Source organism: Schistocerca americana, chromosome 8 (assembly GCF_021461395.2).
Source record: "Schistocerca americana isolate TAMUIC-IGC-003095 chromosome 8, iqSchAmer2.1, whole genome shotgun sequence".
NCBI lineage: Eukaryota > Metazoa > Arthropoda > Insecta > Orthoptera > Acrididae > Schistocerca > Schistocerca americana.
In genome coordinates, this window is record NC_060126.1 from 33,917,829 (window position 1) to 33,931,880 (window position 14,052).

The 14,052-nt window shown below is 37.2% G+C and overlaps 1 protein-coding gene across 1 annotated transcript in view; it reads left to right on the forward strand.

Annotated features, from left to right (window-relative positions):
* LOC124544957 (bifunctional heparan sulfate N-deacetylase/N-sulfotransferase) overlaps positions 1-14,052 on the forward strand; it is a gene marked incomplete at its 5' end in the record, with an annotated part of 101,622 nt that overhangs the window by 22,917 nt on the left and 64,653 nt on the right. Inside the window, 2 exons of the mRNA XM_047123704.1 lie at positions 7,676-7,861; positions 11,746-11,874. Of these exons, the coding sequence (XP_046979660.1) occupies positions 7,676-7,861; positions 11,746-11,874 (315 nt within the window). The remainder of the gene's footprint in view (positions 1-7,675; positions 7,862-11,745; positions 11,875-14,052) is intronic.

Consider the following 14,052-nt stretch of genomic DNA (forward strand, 5'->3'; position numbering starts at 1 on the left):
ACACATGCATATCTGTCACTTGTTGATAACACAACAAAATGGTGCAGTGTCAAATCTTAATAGCCCAAACTGCATTGGTGCGACATCTGTTGTCTGAAATCCATATTTCATATTTATATGCCTGGCACATGTGCTTCTTTCATAACCTGTAAGATGCTTAAACAATACTCTGTCTTGACCCACATGTGCACAAGCATGTCTTGGGTGATGGAGGCTGTTGCATCCACAATTATTCTGTGGAGATTACCTATGTAACTTTTAGATGAAGCATGCACATTGTCTTTATAGAACCCCTCAGCAAGAAATCAAGAGGTGTTAAGTCAGGAGTTTGCAGGGGTCATTAAGTTTGTCTGTCACGTCCTATTTGTTGCTGTGGAAATATTTGGTCCAGGAAGTTACAGACATGGAAATTCCAGTGTGGCAGTGCACCATCATTTTGGAAGAAGCAAAGAAAAAGCCAATTGCTGAAGCATGTCCAAATAAATGATTCCTGTTAGTGTTTGCTCGGTGAAGAAAAATGGTTCAGCTATGCTGTCTTTCATTTGTACAAACAACACATTCACTTTTTCTCTGTCTCTGGCATGTTTCCTGAAACTGTAGGGGTTTTCTGAATTCCAAATGTGAATGTTGTGCAGATTAACCTTCCCACATTTCTGGGTGGTTGCTTCATCAGAGAAAAGACATTTCCTACATAATAGGCATTTTGTCCAATCCAGTCCAACATTTCAGTAGCAGATTCATGGGGCATCATTTCGCTTTAGTGCTTAGAAAGTTTGTAAGTGTGTAAGCAAGGTTGTTTATGCAGCACCTTGTAAGCTGTTGAGTGAGGGATGTATAGCTCTTGTGATGTTTGCTGAATTGACTTTGATGGACTTTTTTGGAAAGTCCCTCTTATCTCGTGTACTATTTTATCAGATGTGCATTTTCTGCTGGAAATTGATTTTCTGTTTACAATCCCACTGGCTAGGAATTTGTCATACCAAGCCTTAAATGTGTTAACATCTGGTGGCTACCCATGAAGTTATCATCAGAAATCTCTTTGAACAGCAGTGAGTGATTTCATTTCCATGTACCACACCATACACTGGGTTCTCTCTTAATGTGTAATTATGTCTGGTAGTTTTGTAAAATTGCAAAACCGTACAACAGTTGCTTAATACACACTCTTGTATTGTGTACATAACTGATTTCAGAACACTTAAAGTTCCATCATCTGGTGTAAAGTGTAATAATGAAAATTTTCTGTTACCTGACAATGAATGGAGTGGAGATCCTGAAGTCTGAAATTTTAGAGAAGGAGCTATGTGACTAAAATTTCTAAAATGAATTAAAATAAATTAAAAGAGAGAACAGGGCATTACTTACCTCAGTGTTTTCGCGGAACCAAAGGTTATATGCCAAAAGAATAAAAGGGACATAGAAAAATCTAAAAAACCCAGACACCAAAAATAACCAGAATGTTAACCATGTAAGATGCAATAAAAAGGGGGGAAGGAGAGAAATGACATATTGCATAGAATTACTTACATAAATTCTATAAAAACAGTTCCCATGTGCTTCGTGACTGGGAACACAAGCAGAAAAACTGTATAATAGTAAATACTAGCCATGGGCACTGACACTCCATGGTGCAGGCATGGTATGAGACAGATATATGAACATAAAAATTCTTGCATGTGTGCCAATATATCTGCTCTGATAAAACTGGCTTGTATCACACTCAAGGATCCTTATTGAAGGCTTCACATTTCCTTAACCTATTGCCTGAATTTTTCGGTGTGAATATGCTGAAGCTATGTTGGCTGAAATCTGTTTCTTTCTATTCCTCTTTGTTACAGATGGCTCTGAGCACTGTGGGACTTAATATCTCAGTTCATCAGTCCCCTAGAACTTAGAAATACATAAACCTAACTAACCTAAGGACATCACACACATCCATGCCCGAGGCAGGATTCGAACCTGCAACCGCAGCGGTCGCGCAGTTCCCGACTGAAGCGCTTAGAACCGCTCGGCCACCAGCGGCCGGCTCTTTGTTACATATCCATGATATGGAATCATACAAAACTTGTTCTTTATCTTTGTCTCTACTGAATTTAGAGTCTTTCCCTTCCATGCTTCCCCACACTTCACTAGTATTTTTTCCCCTCCAATTTCTCAATCATAGACCCCAGATACCCATTATGCAGAGCAATATTCTTGGTTATGCTGAACTTCCTTTCATACTCATGTGCCTGTGATCTGAGGGGAACATTATTTTGTTTAGGAGGGACTGAAAGGCAGCACTTTTATGTTTAAATGGGTTGTTTGAAGCTACATTCAGAACTAAATCAGCGGTGGGCTCTTTTCTGTAGATGCCAATCTCCATGTTGCCATAATTGAAGGTGATCTGTAGTCAAAATATGGCAAGGCCCCATTATCTGATGCTGAACAGGAAAAGAAATCTTTCCGTGGAATGTATTAAGTTTGCTTTGCAAATTGCCACACCTTTAACTGCTGCCTCCATATAGAATAACATAGGCAGTATAAGGTTTCCACATAATGTATTATTTTTTCCTTTAAAATAAAAATAAAGAAATAAAATGTACAGGTCTTCTTCCCACTTATTGTTGTGATGGTTCCATCTCCTTTCTGCTGTTACTTCCCATTCTTCCAGGTTTAACATTTCACCAATCACATGCCGCATCTATGGTATGGGTTGTGTGCATCCTCAGTACTCACGGCTAGTATTTAGATTCCCTGTTTGTGTTCCCAGTCATACAGCACAGAGGAACTGTTTTTATGGAATTTCTGTAAGTAATTCTATGCAAAGTGTGATTTCTCTCCTCCCTTTTGTATTGCATTTTACATGTTTCAAGATTCTGGTGACATTTACTGTCTGGTCAGGATGTCCATTTTTTTCAGATTTTTCAAGGTCATTTTTATCCTTTTGACATGGAACCTTTTGTTCCATGACAACACTGTGTTGAACATGACCTCAGATTTTAAAGTGCTTTTATTTGTAAGTAACATCCTGATCTCTCTTACAATTTATTTTAATACATTTTAGAAATAGTAGCCACATAGTTCTTCATTGGACATTTCAGACTTGAGGATTCCCTCCCATTGCCATGTAACATAATATTTTCATTATTATAGTTTACACCAGATGATTGGACTTCAAGTCTTCCAAAACCATTTGTGTACAGAGTAAAAGATTATAGATTAAGTAACTGTTGTGCGATTCCTTCATTTTACAAAATGGACTTATATAATTGTGGCTACTCCATAGCTGGTAGTTATTTAGCACCCGAAACAAAATGGGAGGGACTGTTAAAAAATCGACTGTAAACTTTTTGAGACTCTTTATATGCAGCCACAGACTCAAAATATTTGTGTCTCAAATTTCTTTAATTTCATTTGGAAACTGGGGAGGTTTCATGTGGATACCCTGTGTGATACATAGTGTTTTATATTGATGAATACTACATGTATAGCATATTACAGCAAAATTTGGAGGGAGAAGAATGGTGTAAATATGTAATGTAATAGTATTTTTTATTACATTAATTACCTTGTAGGTAATGGACCTAGTTTTCAGTTAACATTAATATTCGTTATGTGTTAGAGAACAGATTTAAAAACATACAATACCAAAAATGTCATCTAGCTCTTGAACTCCGATTTGGATAGTAATAGAATGTGGAACTAAAATGAGTGTCAGGACTCTTAATGCAATGTCCCTTTTAACAGGGGAAATAATTAAAGATAGAAATGAAAAGGAAATGAGGAATGAAGAACTATTATAAGAACCCTATTCAGAGAGATTGGTCAGTGTTTAACAGAGGAGGTAGATAATATGAAATGTATCAAAATCAACCCGAAAACATTGAGGAGTCATTATAAACATATTTTGTGAGAACTGAATATGCATCTCACTGTGTAGTCTTTTCTGACCTGTCTTTTTTCGTTCTTTAAAAATAATTTTTTCTTGTAGAGGCAGTTCATATTACTTCTGCGGTAACTAGAAATACTTGTGAGTATCATGCAGCTTGTATTAAAGTGGTACAAACACATCACAGATCAAATAACACTGATCAAGTGAGATGAGGGTTCATTCTTGGAATCTTAAATTACGCCGGGAAAACTATACAACAGTGGAGTCATGTTAGGATTAATGGAAGAAAGTAACTGGTTCACAGAAATGTACAGATTGAAGTAGATCATCCATTTCCTTTTAAAATGAAATAAGAGCATGCTACAAATTATTTGTACCAAAAGGAAAATTCAGTCAAGAAGACTAATAAATAACGAGACAGAAATGCTAACCCATATTTACATGCAAGAGATGCAATATCTACATCCACGTACGTATTCCACAAGCCACCACATGTGTGGTGGAGGTCTTATACCACTGTTATTCACTTCCTTTCCTGTTCCAGAGCAAGGAAAAATTGACTGTCTGTATGCCTCCAAATGAGCCCTAATTTCTTGTATCATATCTTCGTGGTTTTTATGCAAAATGTGTGTTGGCGGCAGTAGAATTGTTCTGCAGTCAGCTTAAAATGCTGGTCTCTTAGTTTTCTCAGTAATGTTCCTAAAAAAAAAAATGTCACTGAAGTGTCGGCAGAAGTGCCAGCACCGTGTTGTTTGAGGAAGCCAAAATGCACGCTATAAGCTCACGCAGGATGGCGTGAGGTCTGAAACAGGATACTTAATGAATGCTATAAAGAAAAGTACATAGCTTCTGGAATACTTAACTTTAATCCACAATTGGTGAACATTGGTCTTGTTACTGTACATGCTTCATTAGATACATAGCAAAGGATAAATGGCGCCTTGGTAGGTCGTAGCAATTGACTTAGCTGAAGGCTATGCTAACTATCGTCTCGGCAAATGAGAGCATATTTCTCAGTGAGCCAGGGCTAGCAACGTCGGCTGTACAACTGGGGCGAGTGCTAGTACGTCTCTCTAGACCTGCCGTGTGGTGGCGCTCGGTCTGCAATTACTGACAGTGGTGACACGCGGGTCCGTCGTATACTAACGGACCGCGGCCGATTTAAAAGCTACCACCTAGCAAGTGTGGTGTCTGGCGGTGACACCACAGTCACCTCCCCTCCAGGGATTCCCATTTGAGTTCCCGAAGCATCTCCATGATACCTGAATCTTGTTTGAACTTACTGGTAACAAATGTAGCAGCCTGCCTCTTAACTGCTTCAATGTTTTCCTTTAATCTGACCTGGTGTGGATTCAAAACACTCAAGTTGTACTCAAGAATAGGTCACACCAGCAATGCAGTCTTCTTTACAGATGAGCCACACTCTCTCAAATTTCTCCCAATAAACCAAAGTTGACCATTCACCTGCCCTACCATAATCCTCACATGCTCATTCCATTTCATATTGCATTGCAACATTATGCTCAGATATTTAAAAGACACGACTGTGTAAAGCAAGCCACTTCTAACGCTGTATTCAAATGTCATGGGATTGTGTTTTTCATATTTATCTGCATTAACTTACACTTTTCTACATTTAGAGCAAGCTGCCATTCATTACGCCAGCTACAAATTTTGCCCAGATCATCTTGTATCTTCCTACAGTCAGTCAATGCTGACGTCTTCCTGTACACCTTGGCACGATGAGCAAACAGCCAGGGATTGTTGCTTAACCTGTCTGACAGATTATCCCAGAGAACAAGAGTGGTCCCATTACTCTTCGCATTGCCACTCCTGATGATGCCCCCATATCTGATCACTTGCCATTGAAGATAACATACTGGTTTTTATTACTTAAAAAGTCTTCAGGCCACCCACATATCTGGGAACCTAATCTGTAAGCTCGTTCCTTTGTTAACAGTCTGCAGTGGGGCGTCATATCAAACACTTCCTGAAAATCTAGGAATATGGAATCTGATTGTTGTCCTTTGTCCATGGTCTGCAGGATGTTGTGTTGGAAAATGAGAAGCTGGGTTTCAGGCAAAAGCTTTTCTGTGTCTAGGAAATTTATTATATTTGAAATGAGAACATTTTCAAGAATTCTGCAATAAATAGATGTTGAGGGTATTAGTCTTGAATTTTGCATTTCCATTCTTTCACTCTTCTTATATACAGGAGTCACATACACTATTTTCCATTGACTTGGGAATTTTTGATGGGCGAGAAATTTGTGGTGCGAGCTAAGTACTCTCTGTAAAACCGATTTGGGGTTCCATCTGGACTTGCTGACATTTATTTCCAGCTTTTTAGCTGGTTACCTGTGCTTCATGCAAGAGTCTCTTCAATGGTCAAATGATTATACATCTGTATGATCTTCCTGTGTGAATGATTTTGTAAATGAGAAATTTAAAACTCTGGCCTTCATTTTGTTGTCTTCTATTGTTACGCCAGACTACTCAGCAAGTGACTAGGTAAAAACCTTCAATCTGCTTAGTGATTTTATGCAGGAGCAGAATTTTTTCAGGTCCTCAGCAAGATCTTTTGCTAAGGTGTGATGGTGGTAATTGTTGTATGCCTCGTGCATTGATATTTTTAAAGAGACATGAATCTCTAATAATTTTTGCATGCCATCATTTGAGCATTCTTTTTTGAAACAAGAGTGCAATAGTCTTTACTTTCTCAGCATTTTCTGAATTTTATTATTAAACCGTGGTTAGACTTTGGCGTCCTTATTCCACATACTCAGCACATACTTCTCAAAAGCACTACTCTCAATCTGTTTAAGCTTTACCCACAGTTCCTCTATGTCCATCAAACTGGAACAAAATGATGTCCATGTGTGGCCAAAGTGAGATGCTAACAACAATTTCTAGAAAAAAAAAAAAAATACTCTCCTGCCTTCCCAATGCATTTATTAACTTTGTTACCCATCATTGCTATAATGACAAATTGTGATCACTAATCCATGTCTCTATACTGATTTTTTTGATAAAATCAGGCCTGTTTGTAGCTACAAGGGGAAAAGTATTTCTCTTGTGTGTGGAGTGTTGAACTAAGTGCTTGAGACAGTTTTTAGAAAACATGTTGAAAAGTATTTGACAAGATTACCTGTCTGTACCACCCAGAATGAATTTGTAGAGATCCCTTTCTATACTCAGTAGATTAAAGTCACCTACAACCAGTGCTGCACAATCTGGGTATTTATGAACTACTGAGCAGATACTTTGTTTGAATGATTCTAAGACTGTCACAGCAGAATCAGATGGCCAGTAAAGACATCCAACAATTAATTTGATTTCACCCAGATCTATTATATAAATATACAGTGGTGCTGACAGGCACATCTAAAAGCTGTAGTGTAAACACTACGTAGCTATCAGAACTGTTAGTTCCTCTTTCAAAGTGAAGGAGGGATAGGTTTCGAAGGGTCAAAGAGAAAGGCAGGTCGCCCTCCGACACCTCCCCTTCACCTTTGTCTACCATCATCTCACTACAGGTGGGACTCTCTCATCGTGGGAAATTCCTTTGTAGCCTTCCCACTCTGCTTCTTGAAGTGGGAGCTAACAGTTCCAGAAGCTAGGATAGTATCATCACTTTCACTTTGTTACATCTGTTGGCAGTACTACATATTTCACCTGCCGGAGGTAAGTACTGGCTACAAGTTCTGCTGTGCCACAATTTATAAATGATTTACATTTATATAATTTCCCTGGTTGTCTTTTATGAAATGCCTCTGTTACCTGTTACACTTTTTTTTGACAGGAACATGGTATCCCAGTGGATTCTGGTTATTCTATAGCACCTCACCACTCTGGTGTGTATCCTGTTCATGAGATATTGTATGAGGCCTGGAAGAAAGTGTGGAACGTTCGGGTAACTTCGACAGAGGAATACCCACATCTGCGACCAGCGAGACTGAGACGTGGATTTATTCACCGAAATATAATGGTGAGAAACTGATTGTGTTTGTAAATAAATATCTTTGGATCAATATTGTTTGTTTCCTTATGTACACTGAAACAATTTCAATAAAGATGAAAAGGATTCACTAGTTTTTACTACCTCTAAAAATATTAACATTGAGGAATCAGTTGTGTTATGGTTAAGTATCTTTAATGTAATTTGAGTTGTTGTTGTTGTTCTTTCTTTCTTTCTTTTATATCACTTTGTGATGGCTCATGGCATTTGAGTTTTACTCTGTGGTCTGAGGCATAATTTTCTGCCTAAAATTTTGTCTCCATGTGTTGAAGATATTCTCATTGTTTATGGAAATAGGTGTTTACATTTTATGAAGTTTTGTGCTTCATAAAGCAAACCTTTGAACACTTTATTGGTAGAAATTGAGTGTATAGAGAGGATAATTTACTGGTAGAAACAGACTGTGCAGAGTGGTGATAAAAATTTGAAACATTAATGGAACTTCAAAGAAGAAAGAGTAATTTTATACAAGTTGTGTGTTCTGTGATTAAATAAAACAAATGGCAGTAATTCATGCACTGAAAAAGTTCAAGGTGCCACTTCAGCTCAACACAGTGGTCTTTGGTAACATTCAAATGATTTTAAATGTGGTGGCCACCATGTGTGTAGGAGGAAGCTGTTCAGCTGCTTCACTATTTCGTAGTGAAGCATTGGAAGTACAGTAAAACTCATTTTAATCAATCTCTGGGGCCCAAATATTTTTTTGTTAAATAGTGATTTTCCTAAAATGAGGGTTTTGCCAGAGTAGGTGGAAGGAGTGACTCAGAATCATAAATAAAGCATGTTTAGGTGATATACAACAACTCTCCACCCGAACAAGCCTTGGAAGGCCCAATGGTACTGACCGGCCGCCGTGTTATCCTGAGTCCACAGGCATCACTGGATGTGGATATGGAGGGGCATGTGGTCAGCACACCACTCTCCTGGCTGTACGTCAGTTTACGAGACAGGAGCTGCTACTCCTCAATCAGATAGCTCCTCAGTTTATCTCACAAGGGATGAGTGCACCCCGCTTGCCAACAGTGCTCCGCAGACTGGATGGTCACCCATCCAAGTTTTAGCCCAGCCCTCCAGGGTTTAACTTCAGTGATATGATGGGAACCGGTGCTACCACTGCAGCAAGGCTGTTGGCCCTGGTGATATAAGTGCTGTTTAATTACAAAAATAGCTATACCCTGTGCTACAAATTTAAATGAAGCAAAAATATAATTATTACACTTTTCACAGAACACAGCCTTAATGTTTTTAAAAATGAATAAGTCTTGTTTATTTTTTTCTTCCAACATATTGTAATGAAAGAAGCAGTTGCTCCAGCTGGTTGATATAAGTTACAGTTGACTCATCTACATTAAAAGAGGAAAAGAGTTTCCTGACAGTATCAATTCTTTGCACAGTAGCAACAAAACTTGACGCAATGTCCTTCTTCTTCTTCTTCTTCTTCATTGTCACTGCCGCTTCCTACCTGTGTTTTGTCATAAGCATTTCACTTGCATTAGTCTTGATTTTGGAGGTCAGTATGTCATCATCACAACAAACAATGTCCTGGAATGTTGCATTTTCATAAAATTAGTTTTGCTACGGTGTTGTTATTCTGCAATGATGTCTTCAACAGAAACTGGTGTACTACAGCCAGCCTTTGTGAAACAATTTAACATGGTCTGTTGTGGTACAGAATTCCAGAGGGCAACAAACATATGTGTAGCTTGTACAGTGCTGTCTCTTCACTTGAATTCTCTCAAAGAATGAAACTGATTTCTGAACAACTGCTACTCTGTATTTGGCTTTAACAGAGTGTACTATGCCCAAGTCCAGAACCTGCAGGTGAATTTTTTAGTTTAGAGGAAAGATCACAATATTTACATTACTCAGAAACAATTTCTTCTATGTCTAGGCCTACAGAGCATCGGTCCATAATAAATACAACTTTCCTTCACAATGCACTGATCTCAGCATCTAAACACCCAAAAAAGTTGTAAAGATTTCTGACATCTTCGGAGACTGCTGTTGTACCATAAGTGCAAACTACTGGTAGCATTTTTATGTTTTCAAATCATCCGGGAGTTAATAGTGGTGGCATCTTTTCTCTTCCATCACAATTTACATACAGTAGCATTGTCATCCTTTCTTTACTTTTTTTTTACCTCCATGGCATTGTTTGCCTAAACGCAATGATTTTGCAGGAAGTAAATTATAAAAGGTGCCAGTTTCATCAGCATTCAAAATGTGTCTGGTCTCATAACCCTGTATCAGTCATGGCAGTGTAACGTTCTTCACACTTTTTGTGACCAGAGCCTCACTTTCTCCACATACACTTTGAAACTACAGATTTTTTAAAAATGATTTGAACAGTTATTTGATGCACAGAAATTTTCAGTGTTGACCTTCAAAGCAATTTCATGGGCCTTCCGCTGCGGTATGTTTCCCCTTATATTGATCCTTCAACTGCTCAGTCTGTGAAACAACTTCAGAAGAATATTTTCCACATCACTGAACATAGGCATATGAATGTTCTTTTTTGGATCCACAGGAATCATTAGCTTCAGCATTAAAGAATGCTTCTTAATTTTGAATATTCCACACATGTAGACTGCACTAAATCAGATTCCTTCTCCATGTTGTTCAAAATATTCATGTTAAGATTGTCAACATCAGCTTTTTTTGAATTGTTTGGAGGCCACAACTCCAAAAAAGTAAAATTGATTTCTTTGACACTTTACTAATGAAACAACTATAGTTTTTGTGTTTCATAGCCTCAGTGACTTTGAAATCAGATCACATGACCAAAGTCGCACAGAAATAGATTTCCAATACTTTTGACACATTTGTGAGTACCATTACAAGAGAAGTCAAATTATTGTCATGTCAAACAGCTAAATCGATTACCATTTACTGTGCCACACTACAAAAATTATGATGTGTGAAGTGGAAAGAAAGCATAAATTCACTAGAAAATGTTAGGAATTACATAAAAACTGATTTAAAATTGTGAAACATATCATGTTTATTCCTTAAAAGTGGACTTTTTCATAAAGCAATGTTCATTAAAGCAGGGTGAAATAACATTGTTGATATGTGATTTTTGCTGGGACCACTAGAAATATTAATTAAAGCAGAACTTCCTTAAAAGCAACTTTGTTAATTTGGGGATTTACTATAATCAGTTTCTGAAACATTTTAAAGCCAGAGGATTTACACATCTATCTTTACAGTCTCTGACAATGTCTCCATCAGTAGGAAAAAATACATTAGCAAGAAAATTGTCCCAAATATAGAGATGTTTTCCAAGAAGTAAATCATAGTGTCAGTCATGAAAGCTCACACTGATCATGTCAGTGTTATATAAATGATTACTTACCTCCTCATTTGATTCACACATGCACACAGAAATCATTGCATAATGATGACAATCAAACATTCTGTGAAACAAAACACACTTCGCTCTAATTTCAATAAAGACAATATTCTACGAAATAATCACTCCCTGACAAAGCTTTATTACATACAATCCTCTTAATAAAATTTTGATTTCATTGCTTATCCATTCATGCAATCAAATTTTTTTCAACATTCAGTAACTTTTTTCTTCCTAATTCTCACATTACTCATTTTCTCTGTGTGAAAGCAAGACTGTCCAAGCATGATAAATTATACGAAGTATAATCTGATGAGCCAAATATGAAGTATAATTGACTAATTGCATATTCTTTTAGTTTTTAAGGTTTTTAGATTATTCACTAAAGTGTGTCATAAAGCACAGAGAATAGAAGCAGCTTTCTCTCTTTATAAACAGTTGTGAAAAATGTATGTTTGGATGTGATGATTAGGTATTACTCATTTAAGTCTTTCTTCAACAGGTATTGCCACGCCAGACATGCGGCCTCTTCACCCATACTATTATGATGCGAGATTATCCTGGGGGACCTACAAAACTAGACGAGATTATTCAAGGCGGAGAACTTTTCCAAACTATCGTCTACAACCCTGTGAGTTTATATAATGCAGTTTACTTTAGTAACATTGTTTAATACTCAATTTCTTCCTTTTGGTCTTCAGATCATAACATATTCACTCTTAAAATTCCATAATACTATCTTCAGTTTCCAATCTACTTGCTTCTCTCTCAAGAAAGTAGAGCATACAAACACGTTTTTCTTCAGTCACACAAAGAAACTTTGGCTACTGAATTGCTGTGCCATCTGTTCTTGAGAATGTGCAACTTTATTCTACTGTTTTCCTTTTTGTAAGTACATGGTGGACTGATAGTGATTTACTTTAGAGTATGATATTTTGACTCTTTCTGATGTCATATGTTAATGCTAACTTCTTCTAATGTTGGACAGTGATCTTTAACATTCAGAACACAGTTTAAAAAAGTAAAAAATAAAAAAATAAAAGAAAGGAAGAAAGAAAAGCATGTAAGGAAATATTAGAGAACATCAACAGAGGACCCAAGACAGTTATCATTAGATTTTGACAAGAGCCAGTAAATACTTTGCAGAATGCCACAGTTTGTTGGACAATGTTTACCTTTCTGGTCTGTAGATAAACCACAGCCATAACCCACATTAATGAAGAAACTTAGTTCAGCTACACTTCAAATATACATGACTGTACATTCTGTATACACTTATTCCATATATTTTCAATTACTAATGAGTTATGGAATCCTTTCTTGGGACATCTCAATTTACAACAGTAGTATTTTCAGGATACAAAAGCATGTTATAAAAATTATACAGGTTATACAGTGTTTACTCTAGCCAGAACATCCTTCAGATATCTCTTCATTTTTTTTTAATAACTGTTTCAAAATACATTCATACATTAATGTCCTTCATTCTTACCAGGCCAAAAAATACTGCCACCTTGAACATAATACTAGCATCAAATCCAATGTCTAGATGGACTTTAAGGATTTAATATTAGGGCAGAAAGGACTCAGATGTGTGGGTGCAGATTTATTTAACAATCAGACAGGTTGGATTCCTTATGGGTAGGGACAGGAAAAAGTCATTTTATTTTATGACCAATTTTTGTGTTATGATTTGCAGATTTTGCTGTTATTTTTTGGTGTTATTTACAGCTGGCTGCTTTCTTTTTTTGATTATTTATATTCAAGTTATGTAACCATTTTCCAGTGCTGAAGATGAAACTATATCTATTATGTACATTATATTTATTACACCATAAACATTATGTTTATTCGTATTATGCTGACTTCAGAAGAAGAAAAAGGGAAGAAAATATTTGTTATACTTGATAATTAAATAAAAAATAACACTTTAAGGCAAGACAGTTTTTCAAATGATGGCATTCACATGATTCCTTATTTATCTTCCAAGAGATTGTGATATCAATGTTTTAACGCTTCATTGTAGTTAGAAAATAGCCTCTCATTGTCTAATTTGTATCATGGAATGTAAATAACCTTAGTGCAACAGTTTCAAATGGCTGATTATCAGTTCTTGTCGCCTGCAGACATTTGACTATGTCAACATTTCCTGGATACGTGGACATTTGCTTTTCAGCAAAGTTATGAAGAGCTTTTCAGAAAAAGTTCTGAAGAGATTTATACCCCTTCAGAGTATCTGCACTATAGAGGTCAGTCACTTGCTATGTCTGCATTAATGCATACAAGCTTATTGCCCTTGGGTAAAACATGAATCTAAGGCTTTGAAGACTGGTTTGTTTGGATTCGGGGCCATGAGAGTTGGCAACCTTACATGAAGATGCAGCCCAGTGCACTTCAATCCCTGCTGAACTTTTCAATGAAGCATATGCCTCTTTATCATTTTCAAAATCTTGTTTAGGAATAAAGGAGACGACTCGCTGAAAGGTAGAAGTGCTGCATTGTCGATAGGCACACAAGCAATAGGTACGGAGCTTGGCTAACTTTTGGTATGCACTTCTTTTTTCTAGCCATAATAATAATATGGACACACACACACACACACACACACACACACACACACACACACACACACACACACACCTGGCTGCCTACGTTGGGCTCAGTTGACTGCTAGCTTTTTACTGGCCCACAGTGAGTGTACTGAGGTGAGGTGGGGGTGTGGGATGTAGTGGGGTGAGGCAAGGAATGAGGTGGGAGCCACGGGGTTGGGGGAAAGTGCCTAACAGCTCATGGGAGAGTGGGGAGCTGT